The 21,231-nt window shown below is 49.6% G+C and overlaps 1 protein-coding gene across 6 annotated transcripts in view; it reads left to right on the forward strand.

Moving 5' to 3' along the window:
- The window catches only part of AUTS2 (activator of transcription and developmental regulator AUTS2), a 1,132,479-nt gene that overhangs the window by 1,022,932 nt on the left and 88,316 nt on the right, over nucleotides 1–21,231 (forward strand). For all 6 annotated transcript variants that reach the window (XM_036310217.1, XM_036310212.1, XM_036310213.1 and 3 more), the window contains exon 6: nucleotides 20,980–21,031. In XM_036310217.1, the coding sequence (XP_036166110.1) occupies nucleotides 20,980–21,031 (52 nt within the window). The remainder of the gene's footprint in view (nucleotides 1–20,979; nucleotides 21,032–21,231) is intronic.

The following is a 21,231-nucleotide window of genomic DNA, read 5'->3' on the forward strand; positions in this document are numbered from 1 at the left end:
CCTTCTTCACCCCCTTGTTTCCGGACCCTTATGTAGCAAGAGTAGCACACGTATGTAAAAACCGGCCTGGGAAGATGGAATGGAGGCGGTGGGTGCCGTGGAGGACTGGGCAGGTGTTGTTTTGTTTTGTTTTGTCTGGGAAGGGGGTGGAGGAGCTGCGGCCTCTTGCGGAGGGTGCACTCCCAGGGGAGACCTTTCCAGGCCTGTGTTCAGACTCGGAGTCCCCAGAAAATGTTGGCAGGCCTTTGCATGATCTTGCAAACAAGTGACAAAGGACTAGAGCCCTGCTTTGCCTCCAGACTGCTTTCCACCAGGGTCCACCCTCTGTGGCTCTCAGAAGGGAAAGAAGCCCCAGCACCCGGCACGCTCACACACTCCGCTCTGAGGTCAGGCTAGCGGCCTTTCGCATTCCCTGCACCGTCCCTGTCCCTCCAAGTGAAAAGAAAAGGCGTGCATCTGACGTCTCCCAGTGCAGGTATCGACTAAATGGGAGATGTTATAAAATATCAGATCTAATTCTGCCCTGGCCGAGGTGGCCCAGTTGGCTGAGCATCATCCTGTGCACCGAAAGGTCGCTGGTTGGTTCCCCGTTGCCCAGGTTGCCGGTTAAATCCCCGGTTGGGGTGCATATAGGAGGCATCCGGTAGGTGTTTCTCTCTCTTACACATCAGTTGTTCTCTCTTGCTCTCCCTTCCTCTCTTCTTAAAGTCATATATATATATGAGATATATATATATATATATCTCAGATCTACTTTTATTCTACCAAACAGGTACATTGACATGGTTCAACCCAGAGTGACCCAGGACAGATTTGGTTTCCATGACTTCCCCCTACCCCCACCCCCAGGGTTAAGAATCTATTTTCAAGTTGCAAACAGGGAAAGGGGTGGTGGTATGTCTCAGGTCTTTAACATGGTTTAGGAGTGAAATGCACAACAGGCTGGGTTTTAGAGAGTTGCGTTGTACCCATGTTGGTAAGGCAGTCATTGTTGAGAGCTACCATGCAATTCTAGAAGCCCCTCTGCAAGCGTTACCTCTTAGGGAATGGGGTGCATCTTGTGTTTCCTCCTGCCCCCCCCCCCATGCAAAGTCTTCTTTTTCTAGAAATAAAGGTAGTAGCAAGTGTTTCTGTGTATTGGGCGCCCACTGTATGCTTGTACGTGCATTAGATAAAGATGATCTAATTTTTATAGCTAATGGATACCATGAGCCGTATCCTACAGATAGGACCCTGAGGTGCAGAGAAGAAAGATCTCATTTAATCAACCTAGTCGTTATGAGGCAGGACAGGGACTTGAACCTGGTTTGCCTCACACCAGAGCAACTCTCTTTCCACTGGACCACTTTACCTGGAACCAGGGGTGCTCGTGCACAGGTACCTTGATTGGCAGCTGCCAGCCCCGCTGTGTGGGTGCTCCGTGTGCCTGGAGGAGGGGAGTGCCTGAGAAGGGAATGTGTCTGTGTCAAAGTAGGTGTCCTAGCCTCTTGTCTTGCCTTCATAAGCACAAATGTTCATTTCTTTCTCTGTTTTTTTTTTGTTTTTTTTTTTATTCTTCATAGGGATGATGACTGACAGATTAATATATGTCTAACTACATGTCTCAGAAATCAAAAGGAAGGTGCTGTCAGAATCACTTGTCAGAAAATGAGATTAGGCGCTCTTGTCATTTGCCGAGGATTGCAGCCTTTCAGAGATAAGGTTTCATTTAATGAGGGTAAAAAGCCTCCTTTTAAAAAAAGGAGAGGGAGCAAGGGAGTAAGGGTGGGCAGAGCAGAAGGAGTGATGGTTCTTTTTCCTGGTGTCAGCCGAGTGTTTTATCACCTGAGGTGATCCTGGGGCGGCTGGTAGCCACTGATAATGGCAGCCTGGCTCCCCCACTCCTCTCCCGCCAGCCGCTTCAAAAGCCGCCGCCGTGGCCGGCCTTTACCTCTCCTCCAAGCCGGAGCCCCTCCTGTGGGACGAGGGGCTGAGCGTGTCCTCCGGATTTGACAGCAGCCTCATGAAAGCGTGCGGCCGGGAGGAAATGTATGGTCACATCTCCCAACTAACCAGAAAGCATCCGCCCTGGCTCCCAGTGAGATATGGGGCTTGTCTGACAAGCGGAGGGTAACTAATGAGGACCCGAGCTGGATCCCCTTGCAACCAACTGTGTTTTGTTATGGGAAATATTTATCAAGTTCTCTTGCATTTGTTGATTCTCTTAAAAGTGACAACAGTAAAAGCGGCTGGTGGGTGACGTGCTACACCTCCTGCGCCCCACAATTCCGAATGTCAGTTTCTATCCTGTGATTAAGCTCTCCCTGCACCTCAGGTGTGGCCCACGCTACGGAAGTATCTCAAATTAGCCGCCTCCCCCATCATGGAAACAGCCTCTGCAAGGAACCGCTTTCCTATGGAGAATGACAAAGCAGATCTCTATTTAAGACATGCGTATCCCAGTTACTACTCCAGCCCTAGTGGTGTGGAACAGCAACCCCTTGATGATACTCACAGGCTCGGGGTCAGGAATTGGACGGGGCACAGCAGGAGGGCTTACCTGTGCTCTAGGACGTCTAGGTGACTTGAGTGGTCGGGGCTGGAATTGCCTGGAGATGTCTTCACTCTCACGCCTCACACCTGGGCGGGGATGATGCCAGGCTGAGCGTGGCCGGGACTGTCCACTCCCCCCCCCATCCCCTCCCTCCCCATCCCCCCAGCAGCTCCACAAGTCCTTCCCTCGAATGACAGGTGGGCTCTGGGAGGGGTTTCCTGCAGGAGCCGAGGCAGAAGCAGCAGCAGGGCTTCTCACCTAGCCCTGGAAGGGCAGCCCGTCCCGGGTCCCCAGCTCCAAGGGAGGGGAGGCAGACCTCTGGATGGGCGAGGGTCAGAGTTGTGCAGCCACATCTCAGAACCACCATAATTCCATTGCGGTTTCTTCTCCTTGTGCTTCCGTTCACCTCCCATGGACACAATGGTTCTGAATGCAAGGTGTGTGACTCCGGATTCTTTACTCCTGATTTGGCATAATGACTACTCTGTATTTGAAAAACCATGTGTTTATGGGCTGGAGATGTGCGTGTGAGTGAAGGGGGAGAACATGTTAAGTTGCGTTCGGTGGTTTGAGGGGTGCTGCCCATATTCCTGTCGTCTTGAAAACAGGCCCGTGGCCCGAATGTGCACGTTCCTCTTTCCTCCCGCCCTCCATCAAGCTTGTAAAAAACAGTGTGCACTCCTGCGTCTGCTTCTCACCACTCTCCTTACTTACCACCATTTCCTGTGTGGTCTCCCTCTGGCCTCCTTCCCTGCAGTCCTCCCGGTGCCCGCCGAGATCCCCTGTCTTGGTTCACCTCTCCGTCCCAGCCCTGTCCACTGGCCATGTTGAGGTCGCCTCCCCTGGAGCTCATTCCCCCCTAAGTTCTGCAGTTGTGCTGCCTCAATTTCCCCCCACACACCATTCTTTCTGCGGCTCCTCCCAGACCCAGTCAGTGTGGACTCGTAGATGCTGTCCTTAGGGTCCTTGGTCTGCTTCTTCCCACCCCACCGTTCCGCAGTCCTATCCCCTCCTCTCTCTCTAGAGGGCACCACACCTTCTGCGATTCTGAGCCTCTCTCCTGCATTCCGGTCCCTGATCTCTGATCCTGTCTGTGCTTTTCTCACAGTATTTTAGAGTCATCTCATCCACAGCAGTTTCCTTAGATTTCCCCCTCCTGCTTCTGCGTTCCTGATTTTAACTCGCTCCCCAAGCTTTACAGTTCAGCATCTCCCCCGTTACCTTCCTTGCCTCTTCAGGCTATTTCACCTCTTCTTACTTGGCCATTTCAACTGCCTTCTCCTGTTGGGTGAGTCATCCTCCCCCCAGGCCACTGTCCCCCCAGGACACCGTCATGCTCTGCCTTCCACTCATACATGTTTTGTCTTCTCTCCTGAATTGTAAGTTCCCGAAGGGCAATTAACAGGCTGTGTTATTTTCCGGCACATAGTCCAGACTCGGTAAAAGTATCCTCATTCCTGACTGTCTGAGTGGCTTTCGTTTACTTGACAAAAATTAGTCATGTGTGGGTCACAGACCGTTGGAATTAAGGAAAGGTTTTGATGAGATCAAGAGGCTAGCACGGCCGAATGGATGTCCGGAGCTTGCCCTCCCTACCGGCTCTCCTCTAGAAGATCCCGCGGAAGCAAGACAAATAAGGAATCATAAGCACATACATCTACCGAGTGCTTACTGTGCTAGGGACTGTTCTAACCCATTTAATCCCCACACAATTCTGGGGTAAGAACATCACACTTCAGTTCTATAGATGAGAAACCAATGACAGAAGAAGTCAAATATGACTACGTTATTGTTAGTGAGGTGAGTGCCTGATACCCCACAACAAGCCTCTCCGCCATGTGTGCTAGAAACAAGTAGGGCTCCACCCAGCCCCAAGCGCCGCCCAGGGCCCCCAGCTGAGCTCAGTCATCACAAGTCCCAGACGCAGAGAGGCGCCGGCGCAGACTTTTTAGCACGTGTGGCTTTTCAGGGCACAGGGACCCATCCCCCAGTGAGCATGGCCCAGAGTCTGACGTGCTAGCCACTGATTAGCACCATGAAGAGAGCATGAGAGGAAGGTGGGAGAGCCTGTGTTTCCCCGTACAGACACCAGATTGGTGGATGCCTCTGGTCTGTCTTACTACAGTTCAACGGTAAGAAAAACTAAAGTAAATGTAGCAAATGTTCCAAGTCGAGGAGTTTAAGTGAAGGGTTTCACCATGTTATTCATACCATCCTTTCATCTTTTCTGTGAGTTTGAGATTTTTCAAAATATAAACTTGGGAAGCATTTTAAAGTCATTCAAAGGATGGGAGTCAACAATAAATACACAGGGACGTGGTCTGCAGCCAGGAATGTTCTCTCCTCGCCCATCCAATGGGAGTTGAGGAGAGAAGGAAAGAGCTGGAATGTGGGACATATGGAGCTTCTTAGGGGGATGCTCAGCCTGCCCAAGGGGCTCATTCAAAACTAAATCTTATCCCTGGATCGATCCCACAGCCCTTAATGTGACCCAAACTTTCCATTACCAAACTCAGAGGGCTTAAGTCCTGATACTATGAGCTCGAATCTGGTCTCTGTCTTGTCAGTTACAGATCTGTCCTATTGAGGCCACATGTGTCTGCGCAATAAGTTCTTTTCAAGCCAAACTTTCATGTTAAAAAAAAAAAAAGTCCTAAGAGGAAATACATGTGGTCCTCTTCCCCTTCAAGCCCAGTTCAGGCTATTTATTGTTTTATTTGATTGTTGAGAAGTCAGAAATGACTAAATTGGTTCCCAATGTGGCCTGCACATTGCCCTGGCTAGGAACAGTCTGATTAAGACAAACCTCAGCTTTGAATCCAACAGTGTTCTGATTTGTGGCGTCGGGGGGAAGAGGAGGGAGGGGGGGAAGGGTATGTGTATTCCCCCGCCCCCCGCCTTTGTCTCTGAAGTCCTTCCCCTGTGAATTTCAGATTAAAGAGTACGTGATGACACATTTACCCTTTTGGTTTTGCTTTTAAAACACAAAGCTGACAAATGTATTTAATGGGCCTGTGGTACCAAGTGACAGGGGCACAGAGCCCCAGAGGCTCACATGTGCCCTGACTGTTTGGGTGAGGACGTTAAATCATGCATGCCAGTTGGAAGGATTCAGTACAAACTGTAGCATACTTCTGACATTTCAAAACGGTATGCCTACTTAGAAATTCAGAATATGGCCCTGGCCAGTGTGGTCAGTTGGTTGAGTGTAGTCATCCATGCACCGAGTGGCCACTGTTTCGATTTCTGGTCAGGGCACATGCCCGGGTTGTTGGCTCCATTCCCAGTAGGGAGTGTGCAGGAGGCAGCAGATCAATGTTTCTCTCACATTAATATTTCTCTCCCTCCCTCTCTTTCTCTCAAATCAATAAAAACATCTTTTTAAAGTTATTCCCCTTTTTTAAAAAAAATTAAGAAAATGGAAAGAGGAAATGTTATTTTCAAACACAATGACTCTTTTCTATATGCATAATCTAAATACTAGGTCACTGAGAATCACAAGATCTCTTGTATGGAAGAGAGTGAGAGAGATTATTCATCCCAATTTGCATGAAGTTGAATATGAAGCAAAGGTTCAATGACTTACCCAAAGCCACACTGCTTGGGACGGGGTCTGTTCTGGAACCCAGGCCCCCTGACTCTGCTAATCTGGTCCAACACTCCCTCAGCATCTACCCTTCCCTGTTGTGGTCTTCGGGAGCCTTGCCACCAGCTTTTAAAACTCACCGAGCCTGCTGCCAGGCAGGGGCAGGTCAGTTCTCTAATCTCTCTAACTCTCCTGTGGGTCGGCTACTTGCAGTCCGTTTCCTGGCCTGATGGTGTACTTCAAACCCAGCCTCTCATTTCACAGTGCGTGTTGTGGGCTGTAAGTGAGCACTGGGAACAGAGGGACAATCCATCACCACTAGTGCACATGGAGAAACAGCCCAGAGCACACAGCCCAACAGAATGTTGTTTGCAGCTCGATCTTTGTATAAGGAAGACAACCTCGTAAATTAACATAAAAGCTACCAGCCAACAACTGTGTTTTCTAAGAAAACTCATTGCTAGGAAAATAGATTGCGTTCTTCACCGCAGCACGAAGGGAAAGTCTTGTTACTTATAGGCGAGTGGCTATTTGAAAGCCTGGTTGCAATGTCCCTGTTTTATTAACACTTGTAATTAAATCCGTCAACTCCCTCTAAGAGTCTGTATAAATACCAGATGCTCACTCAGTCTTTTTCTCCTGGAGAATATGGAAAATTGTAACCTGACGTAGAGGGACTTCAAAGGAGGCGAGAACCTGGGTGGAAGGAGCCCCCGAAGGTCCACACTCATGTCCCTGTGAATTTCTCCGCCCGCCCGCCCGCCCGCCTGCCACTCCTGGCCCACATGGGCCCTTCCCCATCTCCGGCCAGCCGCACTGTGCTGGTGGATGTTAAGTTAACACCAGGAGCAGATGGCTCTGAGCGGGCGTGGTGGGCAGGGAGGATCAGGCAGGCCTGGCAGGAGGGATGTGAAAAGGGGAGGAGAAGGCCATGCCTCAGCTCCCTGCGCGGCCACAACCTGCTTTTCATGTTCGATTGCTGCGGCCCCCACCAGCTGTCACTTAATTAATGCAGTTGATCATCTGGGGACCAGAGGAGGAAGTTTGGGATGGCTCTGGGCAAACCCACCCTCTCTCCTGGAGTGGGAACGTCCCCCTCCAGCATGTTACTCCTCGGGGATCACATACATGTACCTTTCTTTTGCCCTTCCCCATACAAAGAAGTATGCCTTTGTGTCCCAGAGGTGATGGTGTTTCAGCAGTAGGCAAAGCTCTCCCCCCGCCCCCCGCCCTTTCGTGGTCCAGAATTCAATGTAGATGCTTAGAGTTGTCATTACCTAAAGCGAAAGCTGAGAGTGTTAAATGAATCACGAAAGAGAATGACATACCTGTTTAAATTTCAGTGTATGGAGTGTGGGGTTCTTGGCATTTGTAACGGAGAAACTGGGAAAGGGTGCTCTACCTCCCTCCCAACGTATTCCCAGCAGTTTCGTGTGTGTGTGTGTGTGTGTGTGTGTGTGTGTGTGTGTGTGTGTGTGATTTTACTTTAAAATATCTAATATTCCTAAAAGTAGTAGCAGAACATTCATATCATATGGACAACCCCTAACCCTCCTTACTTATAACCCATCCCGCTTTGGGTTCCCCACCCTCACCCCATTAGTTTTGTGGGGCAGGTTGGCACCCAGGGGATCCATTAGCAGAGATTTAGGTAAGCCTCTCAGACTCTCTCGAATGTATGAGTCTATGGAAGGGAATGAGCCTTGAAAGCATGGAGCCGGGCCCACGCCACCTCAGCTACTTTCAGTTTCTATTTGAAACCAGAGTCACAGAGGAGCTGTCACATGGCAGCTGTGCATTTGGTGGAGATGAGAATTCCAGATTTTATGCTAATTCGGTTTCAGGTTCCTTTGAACCTGCAGTTCCATGCGGCTGTGCTTAAAACAGCAATCTGTTTTAGATAAAAGAAGAGATTACTAACGACTTTTTTTAGTTTTGCAAACACTGACAGCCTCCAAAAGGAAAGGGGGAGATCAGATGTATGCTTTCATTAACATTGTCATGTTACGTTTTCGTCTGAGTTATCAAAAGAAAACTTTCCCTTATTTTGGCAAAGAATGTTCTTATTTCAGGATTCTTGTTGTTTAATCTCTGTTTCACTGGTTTCAGTTCTTTCTCTAGCCTCAGGGTCCTTGTCATTCCCTTGTGAAGGCCAGAACCCAGGGGATGTCCAGGGAAGCCTCATGCTGGCATGCGCTCACCTTCTGTTTCTGAATGTTGGGGATAATTGAGGTGGGTGTTGCCTATTGCTGTGTAACAAGCTGCACATTTAATAGCCTAAAACACAACAGTTCTTGATTTGCTCGCAATTTTGCAGTTTGGTTAGGGCTTTGCAGAGACAGTTTCTCTGCGTTCCACATGGCATCAGCCAAGGCCAGCTCAGCTGGGCAGGAAGGACACACCCAAGACGCTCCTTCACATGGCTGCACGTCGCTATTGGCTCTGAGCGAGGAACTGGGCGAGGAACTGAGGGAGGCTTGGGTCCTGAGGCCTGCGTCTCCTCCCAGTGGGCTGCTTGGGCTTCCTCACAGCATGGCAGGCACCTACAGAACGCCCAGAGGCCATATTTAGAGAGCAGCTACCGCAGTGGTCGGTGCGGTGTTTTAATTATTAATCTGTTTTCAGGAGAACTTATATGTACTCTGTTAGCCTTATGACGATGGGTTTCTACATTCTGTGAAATCCTAACCTGGTGGCAGGATTTGTGGAAAGGACTTTACAGTTTAATTTAGTTTTTTAGACCGTGTCTTCATTCTCTTCTGTTTAGCTGGCAGGGATATGGTCGCGTGTCCGTTAACTCATTGACGTACCACTACTGACCATCTACTGCATATGAGGCCCGAGAGTACTGTACTTGGTGTTCAGGGGAAGGATGGTGTTAGGGGTTGCGGGACGTAAGGGCACGGTCCCGGCCCTCCTGAATCTTAGCTCGCCAAAGCAATGTCTTATTCCCACTAAGGAAACTTATGCCCCTACAGGAATGACAGCGTCCAGAAAGCGAGCCAAGAAACAGGTAATACATGTGAGACACTTTCTTGGATATATTTCCCTAAGGAAATCTTCAAGAGAAACTGTGTTTGGAGCAGCAGGAGAAATTGCTGGTTTAATTTGCAGCCAAGCTCTGTAAAAGGAGATTACGCAGGACCAGCGAGGAGCGGGCAGGGCTTTGTGGGTATGCAGGCTCACCCTCTCCCTAGGTAGCAGCAGTAAGCCATCAGAGCAGTCGGCGTGTGAACAGCAGGTGACCCTGTACAAAGTACGCTCATTGGGTTCCATGAAGCCACCGAGACGGGAGCGGTTGTCATTCCATTCTGCTAGTGTGGAAGGGACAGGGAGAAAAACTAAGACCAGCACACGGTGGGAAATCAGAAACATTGGCCAATAAAATGCTTTCAGGGAGGCTAAACCAAGGAAATTATTTGACATTCTCGCTGCCCACCTAGTACCCCGGCAACTGTACTACTAACCAAAACAGTAGAAGCAAATGATCCATTCTTGCCGACGAGAATTTCTGCAAGTAAATATTCGGACAGTCTGGATACTCTGTAATAAAGCTAAAATGAAAGCACGAAATCCTTTGTATGAGTATGGATGGAGGGGTAGAATTTCCAGGACCCTAAGTAATATTCATATTCACAGGTAACGTGTTTCCAGGACAAGAGAGCAAACCCTTGGAGGGAAAGATGTGCTGACGTTCATTTGGCCACCACTGGTCACGTTACTTTTGCAAATGACCTTAACAGGGATGTCAGTAATCTTCCAAAGTTAAAAACCTGTGATGGTAACCTAGTCACATGCCCTAGTATCCCCACAGCTTAAAGGCAGCTTGACCACGGCGCTTTGGCTCTTGAAACTTCTCTAGACTCTACTATCAGACTCTGCTTTGACTAAGACCTAGAACTGACGTATTTCAGCCTTGAGAGTCTGCCGGAATTTCAGGTCCGGCCCAGGGAGTGAGAAATGGAGACCCACCAATCGTGTGGGTGGTGGGATGTGGGATGCGAAGAAGGGGTGGGTCCTTCAGGACTGAGCTGTCACCCTGACCCCCGCTTCCAAGGGGTGCTCTTGTGCTCTCACTATCAGCTGCCTCGTCTGACATGTGGAGGAGACTAGCAGGTATTCCGTTTACTGCACAGTATTGCTGCGAGGGCAGATGACATAATAATTGTAAACATTTTTGAAAAACAGGTTGCTCTAGGCATGCGCGGCAGTACCCTTATGAACCGAGGAAGGGGGGAGTGAAAAACTATTGGTCAAAACTAGGAACATCAGCTCCCAGATGGCTTGTGGCTAGCGAGACCAGGGACTGCTCCAAGTGCTCTCCAGGCATTAATTTATGGAACCTTCCCGGCAGTTGCTGTAGTAACAGGAGGTGCTGCTACTGCCCCATTGCATGGATGAGGAAAATGAGGCACAGAGGTGGGAAGCAGTCTTTTCATGTTACAAAGCTGCTAAGTGGGAGTGAAGGGAGGAGCCGGGAGTTGAACCCAGCAGTTTGTTGTGAGTAGCTATGCTTTTAACCATGAGACCAGCCATCTCTCAGTTGCCCCGGAAAAATGGCTGGGGGCAGTGTAACGAGTCACCCCGCATGGGGAGCCGGGCAGCAAATTGCGCTGATGCCTCATTTTATTTAACGCTCGCAACAACACTGTGAGAGTTGACTTATAGTCCTAGCTCCACTTTGCAGATGAGGAATGTGAGGCTTAGGAAAAGTTAAGCAACGACTCAGGATGAACCATTTATCTTGATACAGACTGGATTCAGAGATAGGTCCTTCTAACTCTCAGCCCACACTCCTAACCACCAGGCCAGGGACCATGAGTTACAACATCCAGGAAGCCTGCTTAAGAACCAGGTTCTGGGATATGTACGCAAAGGTAGCTGAAGGAAATGCCTTACCAAAAGCAGCTTCTTTTCAGCTTAACACATCACTTTTCTAAGTTTATCATCTCCACTGACGTGCACATTTCGGCTCCTGCAGGCATTGGTCACATTTGGCACTGTAATCACCCCTGGCCCCTATCCCACTCCCTTTCCATGTAGAACTAGGGAGAGGGTCCAGTGTTGGAGATGTGAGCAGGTGAGTACCTGTCCTCAGCAAGACAGACCTGATATCAAATGCAGGCCTCTAGACCCCGAGTTACAAACCCCATCAGCGCTAAGTGGTGTAGGAGACCGGGTGCCCAGACAACACCCGGAAGACACACTCAGAGTCCCGATCGTATCTACTTCTGGGAAAAGTGAGGTGCCATTGGGCAACACGGGCAGAGACCGAATGTCTGTTTATCTGGCATCGCCTTTCTTTGTGGGACTGTCAGATTCTGAATATTAATTAGTATCTTAATGTAGATTTGGAGGTTAAGTAAGATATATTTTATGGGTTTGTTTTTTTTTAATACTTCTTCCCTTTGTGGTTTATAGTACAATGTGAAGTTTGAAAGTAAAATTCTTTTTTCTTGACTTCTACACTTGGAAAATATTTATTTCTCCCTGCGTCTCAATAGTATGCATCATAAACTAACCCAGTTCGGTTTATTTACTTCCCGCTCGTTGCAGCCCTATGATCAATTGTAGCAACCCAGGCACACAATGGTGGGGCTCTTGTTTACCACAGTGAGAGCGAGAACTACTGCAGCCCTTTCAGAGGGATAACTAACGGACCTTCCTGTAAAACCTCCTCATTCAGGGGTGGGAGGCACGGAGCTGAGGGGCTGGGCCACCCTAGGTTGGATAGCCATGCACCGCTAGAGGGAGGAGATCGTGGCCTGTAGTGTAAAATGGATTGGCCTCCACAGGAGAAATCCCTGGGGCTCAGGAAGGGCTGTCATCTCCTGGGCTGGACAGCCTGGCAGGCACTGAGTCAGGAATTAGCAGAGGTGGGGACAGCCTTGGCAGCGGGGTTTCCTGCTCCCTAGGGGTGCGCAACCTGTTGACTTCAGTCTTCCAGGCGAGGACTCCTGGTCGCCCATGTGCGCCGGGAAGAGCAGGCATGAGGATCCCACTCTGCCGGTCCCTCTGGGCTTCTCGGCAGCTGTCTTCAGCCCCGAGTCTCCCTTCATTTTATCAGTTACCCAGACACTTGTATCAGTTTCCCTCCCTGGCAGACTGGGAAAATCTCAGCCATCCATCCATTCATCCTCCCTCATCATGCATCTATTGCGGTAGGTCTGCCAATACGGAGCTGTGTGCATGACATGAACACTTTCCAAGATGTGAACTAGACCCACAGAAGCTAGGTCCGTGCCTCAGGGAACAGGCAGGCATTGTATCCTCACACGTGGGTGTGAAGTGCCGGGCTCCATCTCCAGGCGCCTGTCTCTGTTCCTGGTACTGCTGCTGTGGTGTGCCGTGAATAAAGACACGCAAGACATAGTGCTCAGATAGATGGAGTTAAAACCAAACTGGGGTGGCAGGTACCCCACACAGAAAAGGAACAAAAAGGAAAACATGCTTCTGCATCGGTAAGAAACCATTTTTAATCATAGCAAATCTGTAGGCCTTTTAAAACTGGCAATCACAGCGTAACGTGTCCCAACGCCATCAGTGGGATGCATGCTGCTTTATGTTTTAAGAAGTTGAAGCCCTTGCTGTTAAGAGGCTGAGGACATCTTAAAGCCTGGTGAACTCTCATAACATTTTGCTTCACTCAAGACTGGACTTTATATCTATCAAGAAGATCCATGTTACTCCCATTCCCCCGGCTTTATCACGCAACCCAGACTCGCTTTTATCCAGGTTCCGACCCCACCTGGAGGAATTGCTTGCAGTAAGGCCTGTGTGAAGGTGGGGCTTTCCAGAACAGGTGGTGCAAACCACTGTCCCCACTTTTGGGGGTTGGTGTTGTTTTGATGTCCATGTGGTTCCTTTCGTTGTCACCATGGTGATACGCATTGACAGAACCCAGCAGAAGGCATTGCTGTGCACACTGCTGCCGTACCAGAATATCCTTTTGTTTTGTTGTTCTCCACAGAAATCCAAGTAAGAGTGTCCTCTTTCATCAGAGTAGCCAACACCTATATCCCACTCACTCTGTGCCATGTGTCTTCGGCCCTGAATCTCCCCTCATTTTATCAGCTACCCAGACACCTGTCAGGGGCCCCAGCCATCTATTCTTCCTCTCTCATCACGCACCTATGTGCCGGCAGCAACCCTAGGAGGTGCATACAGTTGCCGTCTCATTTTACAGGTGAGAAACCTGAGGCATGGAGGGCGAAGGGATTTTCCCAAGATCCCCTGGCTCAGAAATGACAGGGCCATGATGTCAGCCAGATGCTGGCTCTTAACCTCTAGCCAAAGAACAGGTAGAAATGTGTCTTTTCAAACTTTGAGGAGCTTTAGCATTTGAGAAGATTGAGCCTCCTGGAGACACAGAAATAACCCAGGTGGGGTGACAGCGTCTCCGGGGCTTCTTTGAGAGAGAACTCCCTTGCTGTCGGTTCCCTTTCCTGGTCTTTGCAAACTACACAACTTAAAATAGAAAGGCTGGAAGAGTTTTTCTAAGACTTCCTCTCCTTTTAAATTATCCCAGGAATCCCCCAACGTCTTCTGATAGGGAATGCCTGAAGTACATTGTATTTATGGTGAACTTTTTCTCTCTATGATGCTCAATAGAAGACCAGCATTGGTAAGAAATATTTTACCGGAAAATGTTTAGTCTCTGTGTGGTAATTTATGATGTAAATTGAATCAAATCTCACATTTTAAGCTTTAAAACTTTGCCATTTCAGGTGGGTTTAGAAGGACTTCCGGTAGTTATCAAACCTGGTTTATCTTTATCTTGAGATATATTTTGAGATTTAAGGAAGATAGCATGTTTGTTTTACCTTTTAGCTAGCTAATCATAAACTTGGTGGAGGTCTTTGGTCGTATATCAGAAATTGTTTTTGTTTCTGAAGTAACTGACCTAACACGGAGAAGGCCACAGAGCCCGTATTCTTGCGTCTATTTCTTGTTGAGGTCCCCGCTTTGTAAGACTTGATCTCCTTAAATCTGGTTCAGAAACAGGAGGTGACATTAAGCCATTAGTGCTGGTATGTTCAACCTTATGAATGTTACTGGCATTTGGCTTTATAATCTTTGGATTAAAATTCCAATAAAGGGAAGCTAAGTTTCTCAAGGAAAAAGAATAGTACATCTTCTTGATTCTTGAAAGTCAGATCTTGGACTAGGGTTTTGTGTCTCCCAGTGTGTGGAGTATCCTTTTTTATGTGTTTTTTCTGTCTTCCTTCTCGGTATTTCTAGTGCTGTCCTGCACCTGTCCCTTTCCAATTTTGACACTGATGCCCTCCCTTCCAGAAAGGAGAGGGAACAGGGCAAGCTGGAAACCAATCAGGATGGACTCATTCATTCACATAGCTGGTGAGAGGCTGAGAATGAAGCAGAGTGGCAGTGCAGGGCAGGGGCAGGCCGCAGGAGACGCATTCTGGGGGTTCTCTAGAGGCTTGGCTATTGGCGTTTCTGCCTTCCTCCTGATTGCAGGTAATCAGAATACAGGGACACATGCAGATCGGTCCCAGGCTTTCATCTGTGGTCTAATCCCTAATAATCAGAGATGACAATCTAATGCAGGGCATGCTAAGTGTCAGAAATGCTGCCTGAGACAGGCACTTCAGAGGGCTAAGTGGTCGGCTAAGTTCCCCATCCTTTTGTGCATCTCAGTGTACCCCGAGGGGGACCTGGCAGGAGCTCTGGCAATTTCTTCCCTGTAATATCGATTTTATTAGAACAACAAGACAAGAAAACCATCCCATTCTGATTGCTCCAAAAGAAACAACATTTTAATGTCTTTTCTTGAAAATTTAATGTCTGCCTTTGAGCTATCTGGGTATTGCAGAAACAGCTTCAGAATGAATGCCCCGGGCCGGAGGGCCTCAGCTGGCTTTTGTGACATCTTATAAGCAATAGGAAAACCCAGACTGACACCTGCCGAGGCCCCTTTTCTTCTGACTTCTTGGGGGTCAGAGAAAAATTTCTCTCTACTGTATGTCTTTGGAAAAAGTTGTTTTTAGAAACACCATGGAGAGGCTACCAGTTGGGGAAAGCATCAGGCGAGACCCTCCTATTTCCCAAATTAATTGTATTTGGAGGTTCAAAAGAAAGAAGTGTGCCGTACAGCAAGCACCCCTTTTTTCCTCCTTGAGATGTTTCGGGAGAGCCATGAAATCAAACAGTGACAGATGTTCAACTTCAAAGAGGCGAGGAACGGGCCTTATGCTTTAAGCCAGTCTCCATGTCATTGGTATGTGGTGTGCACCTCTCCCCAGCCAGCTCCTTTCCTCTCATCTCAGCTGCACTCCAGGTAAAGGTGGCCTAGGAGGGACATCAGGAACCGCAAGCTTCCCTCTCCCCTCACTCCTCCCTGGTGTGCCCACTCTACCCCTTCCAGTTGTTGCTCTCTGGGCCTCCTCCTCTTTCCCTTGTGCTGGAAAAACCACAGCAACTGTTGTCAGCAGAGGATCTCCTCATCCCCATATGGCCCAGGGCCTCCGTGGTTGGAACAGTGAGTAAAGGAGGCCAGAGCCTGCGGAGGGGCCCCCCAGGCTGGACAGAGGGGGCTGGGTATGCTCTGGGCAGAAGTGGGATTTCTGGGGAAATCCAACAGTTTGTGGTCAGTGAGCGCCCTCTCCCCCTTTGCAGGCCCTCCACTAAGAACACAATGATGACAAATGCTAGGAAAATGGTAATTGCTGCCCCTGTAGTGAGGCTGTGGCTTCGCTTTATTCCTTTCCCTACATCTGGTGGATGCCAGGGGAACCAATTGGCTTTACTTTGTTAGTGGATTTGAAGAATGGGGGTTGGGGAAGGCTTTGTAAATGGCCAGTTCATGCGCTCAATTATCCTTAAGACCTAACAAACTGCGTTCAGACTTTGATCATGATGGGGATGAGGTGAGATTAAGACCTTTTTGTTCTCATGCTAGACTCTGACCCCCCTCCATTTTCAACAATGCACTTAATGTTTTGGATTGAGCACCTACTATGTGCCACGTGTTTCACACACATCACTTTCTTGCCTAGAGAGCTTGCTCTGTGCGGATGTGGCTGGCCTCGTTGCCATTCAACCCCAAGCTATGGGCCTAGTGGCCTTCCCCTGCCGCAGCGCAATATTGGAAGCCGCAACTGCAGGGAGGGCTCGGGGAGGTGCAGTTCCCGCCAGGCCCGTCGGCCAGGAAGGCGGCCTGGGGACCTGGGGCCCGCGGCCGCGGGGAGCGACAGCTGTCTTTGTCGCGCCCAGGGACTGCGCCCCTGCCGGGCAGACCCGGCGCCCGGCCGAGAGGAGGGGCCGCGAGGGGCGGGGCGCGCGGGGCGGACCGGAGGAGGGGCGGTGGCACCGGCTGCTCCGGCTCCGCGCGCCGAGGAAGTCCCGCTCCGAGAGCTGCGAGCGTCTGGCGGAGGCGCGCTCGGCGCAGTCGGGGAGCGAAGTCCGGAGCCTGGGGCCCCGGTGCCGCCGCCGCCCCCTCCCGACCCGCGTTCAGCCAGGGAGCCCGCGGCGCCGCGCCGGCCGCCGATGGAGTTCACTTGAGCTGCGAGCCGGCGGGAGAGGCAGGCGCCCGCGAGCGGAGCGCGGGCCGGAGCCCAGCCAGCCCCGGCGCTCCCCGCCGCCCGCCAGCCCCAGCCCGGAGGCGCCGTCGGTCCCGCGCAGCCTGCTTGGCGCCCCGCGCCGCGCAAATTGGCCAAAAATAAAGACTCCCGGAGCGTCCCCCTCCGGCGCGGCGGCGGCGGCGGCGGCGGGGCCGGGACCGGGCGGCCCGTGGCGCGGCTGGAGAGGCGGGCCCGGCAGTGGCTGAGCCCGAGGCTGCCGCCTGGGAGAAGCCGCCGCCGCCGCCGCCGCGGTGTGCCCTCCTCCTCCTCCTCCCTCTCCCTCCTCCCTCCCTCCGCACATGGTCTCCTTTGTCCTGTCGCCGCCGCCGCCGCCTCGCTCTTAGCTCCGCGCGCCGCGGCCGCGGCTCGGGCCGCTCCTCGCCGCCTCGCCCGCCCGCCCGGGACGTTCCTCGGGTCCCCGCAGTGCCCCCCGGCCCCGCGCGCCGCAGGAGCGACCCGAAGACAGCGGGCGAGCGCGGGCCGGGTGCGCTCCCTCCGTCCCGCCGCCGCCGCCGCCCGCCCGGCTCGGCCGCGCTCGGATGTGTGCGCGGCGCTGGCTCCCGGCCCCGAAGCCGTCGGTCCCGGACGGATCTGGCTCCTGCCTCCGCTCCAGACCTCGCTAGGACCGCGGCAGCGAGACTTGCGGACGCGGCCCCGGCGGAGTCGGGCGTTTTCTCCGCGCGCGTGCGGCTGGCTCTGCCTGGTCCTGGACGATCCGCGCTCGGGAACCCAGCCATGAACTTGGGACTGACAGGAACGCTTAACCCTTGGCGACCAGGTAACACAGCCCTCGGGGCGCAGCGCCCGCGCCCGCCGCCCGCGGTCGGCAGGGAGGCGGCCGGCTCGGGGGTCTTTTGTTGCGGCGGCCGGGCCGGGGTGGCCGGGGCGGGCTCCTCGCGGCCGGCGCGCCCGAACCCCTGCATCGCCCCCCTCCCCCGCTCTCCCTCCGCGGCCCGGCGCCGCCTTTGTACTTTCCTCCTCGGCCGGCGGGCTCGGCCCGGGAGCGGCGGCGCGGGCGGCGGGAGCTTCGCCGTCGGTCCGGAGGCGGGAGCCGCCCCAGCGCCTCCCCCGCCCAAGGGGCTCCGCCTGACCCGGGCCGGGGCCGGGGCCGCTGGGGCTGGAGACCCTGGCGCTGGGCTCCCCCCGCGGTCCCCGCGCCGAGGTCGGGGTCCCGGCTCGCACGCGGGCCAAGGGGAAGCGAAAGGAGACCGGGCCGCGGATCGGCGGCGGCGGTGGGGAGAGAACTCGCGCTTAAGTTTCGCGGAGGTTCCTCTGGTTGCAAAGTCCCTCTTCCTGCCGGTGCGGAGGGCTGTCTCCCGGTCCTCGGCCGAAGGAAATGAAGGTGGACCCCGAAGCCAGGCGGCTGCGCCCCGTCTCCGGCATTGGAGGCTTTTATTCCTTGCCCTCATTATCGGTGTTCCTTCCTCCCATCTGTTGGACTTATTTAACTTTACTTTAAACAACTGCGGTGTTTAGTGATTTTTAAGTATTAAAAACAAATCTGCACCTCCGCCTCAATAAAAAGCAACTAAAAAGCTTTTTTTTGGGGGGGGGGGTATAATTTTTTAGATGTAGCCACTTCAAGGCCTCAACCTCCAAACCCAAGCGAGGGAGATGAATGAAATGGCGAGCAAAATCTAAATAAAGGTCTTTAGCTTGTAAAGGTTCCCCCGCGTTAAGAAGGAGAGAAGAAAAGGCTCCGCTCTGCTAACTCTCAGCTCACCACGTTGCCATTTGTCGTTTCTGATTAAAAAAAAAAAAAAAAAAAAAAAAAATCAGCCAGGAAAATGGGCCAGATAATATAAGGTATTGAAGGTTTTTTCTAAAAAACAGTGACAACGAAACGTCCCAAAGATGAAAACCCAAGGAGCCCAATAATTTGAACAAATGCTTTAAAAGCATAAGTAGAATTTGGAAAGTTTGTGGCGGAAAAGCGAAGGATTTTCTTGTAGTTTCCACTTAAGGCTTTGGCTAAGAAGCTCTTTCTGACTTTCAGGGCAGTGGTCTTGCCACGGCTTTACCCAGCTGAATGGGGGAGAGAAGGCATCCAGAATCATTTTATGGTCAGCCAAAGCCCCATTGCGATCATTTTCTTTTGGAGGCCTTGTGGAGACGCCCCCTCCCCCGGTTGCAAGAGGCATCATTTCAGGCATTGTAAAGTGTATCAGAAAATTAAAGGGTTCAAAAAGCGTGTATTAGAAGGTGTGTACTCCTCAGCCTCTCTGAATATCCTGTCAGACTTATTTCCATCGTAACTTAGTAGTTAGCATCATAATCACATCGAAGTTTGCTTCAGACATAGGTTCCCTGAACCACCTATTTGAGAATTCAGCTTGGAGCCCAGTGGAGCTGACAAAGGTGGCAGCCAGAGGGCCTGTTCACCTTCACCTCCAGCCTCTGTCCTGTTCACTCTCTATCTTGTGCACACGCCCAAATGCAAATAAAAACTCAATCAGGAACCGTTTGCTTTCCTTACTAATGCTTTTTATATTTGGGATGCAGCAATTTGTTTTTATATTTCTTTGAGCCAGTTAGGCTCATTGTAATAAGTAATTCCTAAATCTGCAAGGGTTATTTCAATCTGGTAAAAGGATTTAATTAACAGACTTTTTTCTTTTAAAGCTGTCAGCTGGAATTTATTTTTAAAGCCATGAATGTAACCTACCCATTCCAATTAGAATCAAGAGATACTTTATTATTGAAGAATGGTGAAATACTCATATCTCTAAGTTTTTTATCTGGGAAATTCATATTCCTAGAAATCTCACTTAATGTTACAGTTTAACAAGACTTCCCATCATTTTTTGCTTTTATAATCCAGTCTTCTTGATCTGTTTAATGCATATCTTATCTCCCCCCTCCATGCAACAGTTTTTTTGGCAGTTTATTTTTATTAAAAGATAGTATAATACACAATTTTGTTTAAGATTTCGGGAAGGCCTTTGGATTATTTTTTATCACTCCTACAAAATAAGAGGAAATGTCTATCTAGAATTTATTAAACTGTTTATGTATGTATGCACTTCACTTGTTTTGCACATAGAACCTTTTTTTTCCCTCTTGATCTGTTAATCTTCTGAACCACCCCTACAGTTGGGAGATTAGAATGAAATAAAGGGAAAAGTAGTCAAAATAAAAATACTATATGTCTTCCTGTATCACTTGCTTTAAGAACCAGAACATGGTCCCCAGATGTACACAGAATCTCTCATCTTCAACATAACCTGGAAAAATTAAATTGAATATTTTCTTTGTCTCTAAAAGCCAGAATATGCTGTACCTCAGATTACCCCTCCTTCTATTCTCTGTATTTCTTTCTTATTTATTCAGCATTCTATGCTTTGCTTTGTCAAACATGCATCTCTATAAACTGTGAAAAATAAGTGATTTCTTACAAGGATTGAGTGGCCAAAACAGCATAAATGTAACATAGCCAGTGTAACTTTAAATGCAGATGCATCTTCACATTATATAATGAGGGTGCTTAATTTTTAAATTTTTAATTTTTCAAGTTCTAGAAATATTTAGTGCTTCCAAAACATAGTATTTTTCTCCAAACTGATTTCATGTTTATGTCCCAGAACATTAGAGTATAATTTAAATTGCCTTTGCTCTTGCTATTTAAACAGGCTTATTTCATTTTCCTCAAGCCAGTGTAATAATGAACAGACATGGTCTCTAGAAAATGCAAGGGAAATTATGCTGATGGCATGTACAGTGTGGGGTTTGGGGGCAGGTCAGCTTGCTTTGGTTTTAACACCAAGGTCATCTTGGTTACCATAAGGGACAGGGGTCTTGGAGTCATCAGATGAATATTTAAAAATTAATTTCTGGAAGCGCTAATTGACACTTCTTAGTGAGGAAAGGCTTAGCGTTAAATAATGGGCATTTCTGGTTTGTGAAAGGAAATTGAAAAATAGACATGTGTGCAAATATGAAAAAAGTACCATTTCCAAAATAATGATCTGTCAACGAAATTGCAAAATCATTATGTGAGTGAGCTGAATTGCTTTGTGCATCATCTCATAGAATATGTTTTGCACAGATAATATGTCTAATAAGGACACATTTTTGAAATCAGATTTCCCCTCCAGCAAATAACTGCAGTGCAGGTCTCTCTCAGGCAGTCAACTAGCACCACCTAATGGAGGGTTGGGGAAATTGCTGCTTTCCGACAGGCTTTTTTTAAACGCAGTAAATTGATTTAGAAAAACAGTAATGATGATGGTGACTGTATTAATGACAATAATAACACTTTTTTCTCCCTTCTTGTTTTCCAGGCATCAGATGCCAGCTCTGAAAAACTCTTCAATACCGTTATTGTAAACAAAGGTAAGATTAATTCTGAGCTGTGATTTATGTATTTTCATATTTGTGTTCTTGTCATTGCCTAGGAAGAAAGAATAAAAAACGACGGTCTTTTTTTCATTCTGGAACTACTGTTCATATTTTGTGGTTTAGCTTGAGATGGACTCTGTGTTCTTTTGTGGTACATTGCAAACAGTTTATTTTAAAGAATATCTTGAATCCTT

This window comes from Myotis myotis, unplaced genomic scaffold (assembly GCF_014108235.1).
Source record: "Myotis myotis isolate mMyoMyo1 unplaced genomic scaffold, mMyoMyo1.p scaffold_m19_p_5, whole genome shotgun sequence".
In the NCBI taxonomy this organism is placed as follows: domain Eukaryota; kingdom Metazoa; phylum Chordata; class Mammalia; order Chiroptera; family Vespertilionidae; genus Myotis; species Myotis myotis.